At 40.1% G+C, this 7,194-nt stretch overlaps 1 protein-coding gene across 4 annotated transcripts in view; it reads left to right on the forward strand.

The window, feature by feature from the left end:
* Positions 1–5,660, forward strand: part of sec24d (SEC24 homolog D, COPII coat complex component) — a 47,512-nt gene extending 41,852 nt beyond the window's left edge. Inside the window, exons 21-24 of one of the 4 annotated variants that reach the window (XR_012382428.1) lie at positions 301–492; positions 1,199–1,288; positions 3,713–4,637; positions 4,686–5,660. Coding sequence is in view for 1 of the 4 variants with exons in the window: in NM_001177932.2 (NP_001171403.2) it covers positions 301–492; positions 1,199–1,288; positions 3,713–3,853 (423 nt within the window). In the remaining 3 variants the exon portion in view is untranslated. Of the gene's footprint in view, positions 1–300; positions 493–1,198; positions 1,289–3,712; positions 4,664–4,685 lie in introns of those variants that run through there. The other 3 variants (XR_012382429.1, XR_012382430.1, NM_001177932.2) reach the window with 3 other exon arrangements.
* Positions 5,661–7,194: the final 1,534 nt, after the last annotated feature.

Consider the following 7,194-nt stretch of genomic DNA (forward strand, 5'->3'; position numbering starts at 1 on the left):
TAAGAAACTTTGCAAGTACATGTCAACTTACTCTTACCCTAACCCCAACCTAACAGTCCCCAACCTAACAGTGATGCTCATACTGTAAAACTCAAAGAATGTGCAAAAATCACTGTCCACATTTTTTCAGTGCTAGTGCTCCACTACATGCATTATAAACATCCCGACAACCAGCAATTTTGCAATGCCAAAAGAGGGTTTGCACTGGTGTAAGCTGTTTGCAAATTTTGCTCGTAAAGTCAGAAATGTAGGATCACAACCTGCTGAAATCATGCTCTATTTGTTTGCTCTGTGTCTCAGCACACTATGGATGTGTCCAGCGAGTCTCTGCCGGCTGCGGTGCGCTGCTCCGAGGAGAGACTCAATGAATCCGGGATGTTCCTGCTGGAAAACGGCCTCTCTATGTTCCTATGGCTAGGACAGGCCTGTTCACCAGACCTCATCCAGAATCTCTTCAATGTGCCCTCCTTCGGTCATCTGCCCGCAGAAGGGGTAAGACATGCTGCATTTTTAACAATTTATAACAATTAATTAAAGAGGATGTACAGTTGAAAGGAAACTGAGACATAGCACTTCTGAGACAATGATTATTTTTCAGATATTTCCCAAGTGCTGTTCAACAGAGAGAAGATTTTTTAAACACAATAGCTTTAACAGCTAAGCAACAAAACAACTTCTGCTTCTAGGCGGAATAGCGCTATTTACTCATGTTTTGTTGTTAAACTAAATAGAAATCTGCTGTAAAAGGACCTTATGAAACTGAAAATAGTCACATTAATCTTACATCAGGAGATTTCAGTGACTGAGCAACACTTCTGTGCATATAACCCATTCATAACATAACACTATCCACACAAGCTTTGCGTGACTAAACTAGTAACATTGCCTGTCTAAAAGAAACACTTCAGCCATGCTGTCGTCCTTCCTCCAGTGTGCAAAACTAACTCCAATATTGATTCAGGTTTTTTTTATGTGCACATGAATGCGCGCATGCAGGCGTGCATGCCCAACCGGCGGAGTTGCATGAACAGATGCGTCGTTGAAAATATCTACTTTTGTTGACAGACATTTTGGGCTACTTATCAGAATTATGGGAAATGTCGGCCTCACAATACTATCAAGAAACGGCTCATTGAGGGTTGTCATTATGTGAATCAGTGTCAGATGTTAAACTGCAGATGTGCAATTGTCTCCGCAGACGTCATTACCTGTGCTGGATAACCCTCATTCCCGCAAACTCCATTCAATCATCTCCAGAATTTCACAGCAGAGAGCAGCATCCATGAAGGTACAGCTCAGCTCAGAGTCTACTGTCTCATGCTCTGTCTTTTCTTTATTATAAAGAGGTTACAGTAGTTACTAGTCTGTCTGTCTGTCAATCTGCCTGTCTGCTGTTCTTTATGTCTTTCGGTCTGTCGTTTTTTTCCTGTCCGTCTGTCTGTTGTTCTGTGTTTTGTCTGTCTGTCAGTCCGTCTGTCTGACTGTTCGGTGTTGTGTCTGCATGTCTGTCAGTCGCTCGGTGTTGTGTCTGCATGTCTATCATTCTGTCTGCATGTCTGTCATTCTGTCTGTCAGTGATTTTGTGTTCTGTCTGTCATTCTGTCTGTCAGTCGTTCTGTCTGCATGTCTATCATTCTGTCTGTCAGTCGTTCTGTCTGCATGTCTGTCAGTTGTTCTGTCTGCATGTCTGTCATTCTGTCTGTCAGTCGTTCTGTCTGCATGTCTATCATTCTGTCTGTCAGTTGTTCTGTCTGCATGTCTGTCATTCTGTCTGTCAGTGATTTTGTGTTCTGTCTGTCATTCTGTCTCAGTCGTTCTGTCTGCTTGTCTGTCATTCTGTCTGTCAGTCGTTCTGTCTGCATGTCTGTCATTCTGTCTGTCAGTTGTTCTGTCTGCATGTCTATCATTTTGTCAATATGTCTGTCATTCTGTCTGTCAGTGATTGTGTTCTGTCTGTCATTCTGTCTGTCAGTCGTTCTGTCTGCATGTCTGGCATTCTGTCTGTCAGTGATCGTGTTATGTTTGTCATTCTGTCTGTCAGTTGTACTGTCTGCATGTCTGTCATTCTGTCAGTTGTTCTGTCTGCATGTCTATCATTCTGTCAACATGTCTGTCATTCTGTCTGTCAGTGATTTTGTGTTCTGTCTGTCATTCTGTCTGTCAGTCGTTCTGTTTGCATGTCTATCATTCTGTCTGTCAGTTGTTTTGTCTGCATGTCTATCATTCTGTCTGCATGTCTGTCATTCTGTCTGTCAGTCGTTCTGTCTGCATGTCTGTCAGTGATTTTGTGTTCTGTCTGTCATTCTGTCTGTCAGTGATTTTGTGTTCTGTCTGTCATTCTGTCTGTCAGTCGTTCTGTTTGCATGTCTGTCATTCTGTCTGTCAGTTGTTTTGTCTGCATGTCTATCATTCTGTCTGCATGTCTGTCATTCTGTCTGTCAGTGATTTTGTGTTCTGTCTGTCAATCATTCTGTCTGCATGTCTGTCGTTCTGTCTGTCAGTGATTTTGTGTTCTATCTGTCATTCTGTCTGTCAGTGATTTTGTTCTGTCTGTCATTCTGTCTGTCAGTCGTTCTGTCTGCATGTCTGTCAGTCATTCTGTCTGCATGTCTGTCATTCTGTCTGTCAGTCGTTCTGTCTGCATGTCTGTCATTCTGTCTGTCAGTCGTTCTGTCTGCATGTCTACATGTCTGTCATTCTGTCTGTCAGTGATTTTGTGTTCTGTCTGTCATTCTGTCTGTCAGTGATTTTGTGTTCTGTCTGTCATTCTGTCTGTCAGTGATTTTGTGTTCTGTCTGTCATTCTGTCTGTCAGACGTTCTGTCTGCATGTCTATCATTCTGTCTGTCAGTGATTGTGTTCTGTCTGTCGTTCTGTCTGCATGTCTGCCATTCTGTCTGTCAGTGATTGTGTTATGTTTGTCATTCTGTCTGTCAGTTGTTTTGTCTGCATGTCTGTTGTTCTGTCATTCTGCTCGTCTGTCGTTTTGTCTTTCTGTTGTTCTTTGTTCTGTCAGAATGTCTATCATTCTGTCTGTCATTCTGCAGTCTGTAATTCTGTCTGTCTTTCATTCTGTCTGCATTACTATCATTCTGTTTTGTCTGTTGTTCTGTGATCTGTCTGCATGTCCGTCATTCTGTCTGCATGTATGTCACTGTTTGTCATTCTGCAGTCTGTAATTCTGTCTGTCTGTCGTCCTGTCTGCATTGCTATCATTCTGTTTTGTCTGTTGTTCTGTGATCTGTGCATGTTTGTCATTCTGTCTGTTGTTCTTTTTGTCTGTAATTCTGTCAGTCACTATGCATGTCCGTCTGTCATTCTGTCTGCATGTCTGTTGTTGTTTTGTCTGTAATTCTGTCTGTCAGTTCTTCTGTCAGATCTGTCTGCATGTCTCTCATTCTGTTATGTCTGTTGTTCTTTCCATCTGTCATTCTCTCTGTCGTTATGCGTGTCTGACTGTCGTTCTGTCTGCATTACTATCATTCTGTTTTGTCTGTAATTCTGCCTGTCAGTTGTTCTGTGATCTGTCTGCATGCCTGTCGTTCTGTCTGTTGTTCTTTCTGTCTGTTGTTCTGCATGTCTGTCTGTCGTTCTGTCTGCATGTCTATCATTCCGTTTTGTCTGTAATTCTGTGTGTCAGTTCTTCTGTGATGTGTCTGCATGTCTGTCATCTCTGCACTGATCAGCATTGTGACCGATGTGTCTGTATGCAGCTGCTGATCGTGAAGCAGAAGGATCGAGCAGAGATGTCGTTTCGTCAGCTGCTGGTGGAGGATAAAGGTCTTCACGGAGGAGCTTCTTACATGGACTTTCTGTGCTTCGTCCACCGCGAGATCCGACAGCTGCTCACTTAAACCCTCTCACAGGTATAACCTCTCCAGCTGCCTATGAGAAACCACCAAACTGTCTGCTTCAATCCTCACGACGGAGGCAAGCAAATGGGCTTTAGATTGAACCGCCGCATCTGCGTCTTCTGAGGAGCCATTATTTTTTGAGAGATGATCTCAATCCAAATCATGTCCCCCAGAATTCATTTACCAAAGGGAAACGTTTCTTTGATTCCTTCAGTGCACAGCAAAATGGGCTCGTAATGTCTGGATTTGAGTGGAAAACTCAACATATGTGCCGTGTGCTTTGACTGGAACTATAAAGTACTTTATTTTTTTTTCTATGACTTCAGGGATGAAATCATCACACCAAACTGAAATATAGTCAAGTACGAACATCCTTTTTTTTGTCTTAATTTTATTTTATACATCATACATTTACGATTTGTTTGTATGTTGTTTCCAATTATGCAAAATTTGTAAAGGGACGCCCACTGCTTTGCAACAATTGCCTTTCATTTAGTCGAAATTTGAACAATTAAACATAAAAACGTTGGTCCCACTTTATATTAAGCGTCCTTAACTACTATGCACTTGCATCAAAAAATATATACAATGTACTTACTGTGTTCAAATCGTATTTGAGAACACTTGTGGTCCTCTTGAGTTGGGATAGGGTTGGGTTATGGACAGGTTTGGTGGCATGGGTAGGTTTAAGAGGGGGTTAAAGTGAAAGGGATGGTCAACAGTGTATTTAAAGATTCAAAGTAAATCGGCACACTGCCACTTTAGCTCTCAAAAATTTTTTAATGTCAATATTACAAAATCACAACGTTTCGACCGACATGGTCTTCATCAGGTGATGATGAAGACCATGTCGGTCGAAACGTTGTGATTTTGTAATATTGACATAAACATTTTTTTGAGAGCTAAAGTGGCAGTGTGCCGATTTACTTTGTATCTTTTGCTACTTATGTTTGTTTTTTGATCGTGCACCTGCCTTCAAGATTTTTCTAGATGTGCAGACATTTCTGTTTTTTGCAACAGTGTATTTACAAATGTAAATACAGATGTAATTACATTCAGGTATTTAATCAAGCATAAGTACACAGTAAAAATGTATTTACACTAAGTACATTGTAACAAACTATTAATTCCTGTGTAAGTACCTATTAGTAAAGGCCACAATATAAAGTGGGACCAAAACGTTTTTCTGAACGTTGGTTAAAAGTGGAGCGTCCCTTTAATGTCGGTCATATTCATTTCAATCAAGTCTGCTTATTGTAACATTTCCAGCCTGGTGTTGAGATGTTTTATAAACCAAGCAATTATTATACGAAACTATCCTTAATAATACGTCTTTGGACCAATACTGTATATTTTCTTTACAGTTTGAGATGGATTTTTAGACTCAAATGCTATTATACCTCAGGTCGCATTCATCTAGCCTTTGTACCTGCTCCTTGCTAGCTAACAAAAACGTAAACGCCGTTTTAGAATGATACGTTGTGGAAATGTTATATCAACATTGAGGGAACGTTGCATTCAGTTAGCAAACTTTGCATTTGAATGTTCTGGAAACACAGTGATTAAAGTCCATCCAGCATTTTGGGAACATTAGTAAAAACCAGTCAACTCGGAACATTCTTTTGATTTTACTGGAGGAACTTTTGTGTGTAATGTTGAGAGAACGTTAAGACGTTCTTTGTCGTATTTGTGCTTCAGAATGGTTCTTCATCGTAAACGGAGTCACTTTTGAATGGCAGCCTGTCGTGTACATTTCAGTTTAATGGCTTAATACAGCTGTTTTTAATAAAGATGTAGTCCCTGTTAACTTTGTGAGAATGTGTGTTTGGTGTTTTCTTGTGAACTTAATTATAATATATACAGTTGAAGCCACACAGTGTATATTTTGAGCAGTTTATTGACTCTTACAAAATGCACTCATCTAGACCCACAGAGAAGCATTGGAGAGGCGCACAGATCTCTGATCAGTCTCTACACATGCAGACTCACAAAAAAGTGCTGCATTATGGAGAAATACAGCAGTCGAGAGCACTGTTGCAGGAAAAAAAAATGCTGTATAAATCATTTACAATGGGATCGTCAGGTGTTTTGGGATGAGCGTCGACAAAGAAAGGCACTGATTTCTAAGAGTAGGGGAAAAGCTCATGCTCTTTTCTCCTGGATCAGCTAATGCAAATCATGCAGATCGCAAAAAGTAGGGGAAAAGAATAAATAAATGAACTCGCAGACAGCCAAGTGTTCGTATCAGACAGTATAACGATGCTGAACCCCATAACCATAAACATATTTGCATAATCAGAATAAATGTAAGAAATAAAATAGCAAATATCTACACACATTTGAAGTATAAATCAGCGTATTGATTTTTGTTCGATATTAAATGTCTGGACCAGCCTGTATGTATGTTTATAGTTATAAAACGCCATCTCTATGTCATTTCTCTCTTGTTATCTTCTTTGATTAGCGTTAGCTGCAAGTTCGCTTTTTTGTTTAGCAAGTAGCTGCAAGGTTTGTGCAAGTTTTGACTGATTTTATTAGAAACTTGGAGAAATGTGTTATAAATAGTGATGAATTTCTTGTAAATACTGATGCTGCGTCCCAATTCGCATACTCAAAAATCCAGCTTAAACCAGCCTAATGTTTGGCTGGTTTTAGCTGGTTGACAAGCCTGCTAAAACCATGGTTTTAGCTGGACATCTGGTTTTGATTGGGCTTCCAGCCTGACTAGGCTGTTCAAGCTGGTCATTTCCCAGCCTGACCAGAACAGGCTGGAAATGGCCAAACCCCTCTAAAACCAGCCAACCATCCTAGGCTGGTTTAAACTGGATTTTTATTTATTTATTTATTTATTTATTTATTTTAACAATGAGTAGTATTTAAAAAAAAGAATTCGTATGTCCCAAATTGTAGTAGCCTATGTTGAAAAGAGTATGCCAAAGGTTCCTGGATGGTCTACTATAGTATTTCTGGTCAAATTTTAAGTGTAGAACTGTCCACACTCTAACCGATGATATTGCCCACAGTACGTTGGACGTGAATAAGATTAGAACTACAAACGCGGGTGTAAAAAAAAGTGTAAATAAACTACAAACATGGCGGACGCGCGAGACCAACCGTCAAGCAGAGAGGGTTCGGTAAAGATGTTTATATGACTGTTAATTAATATCTAGCCAACTGGAACATATTCAAATCGTGTTTTCTGTGTTATATTTCATCTGGAAGAACAATACTGAACTTATATAAATACTTGTTTGGACATTAACGTCTGTATGCATTGTCCAAAGACCTGAGGAGATTTCTCCGCATGAAAGACTCGTGAATGGGAGATTAAACCTGCTGCT

The sequence above is a fragment of the Danio rerio genome, chromosome 7 (genome assembly GCF_049306965.1).
Source record: "Danio rerio strain Tuebingen ecotype United States chromosome 7, GRCz12tu, whole genome shotgun sequence".
In the NCBI taxonomy this organism is placed as follows: Eukaryota; Metazoa; Chordata; class Actinopteri; order Cypriniformes; family Danionidae; genus Danio; species Danio rerio.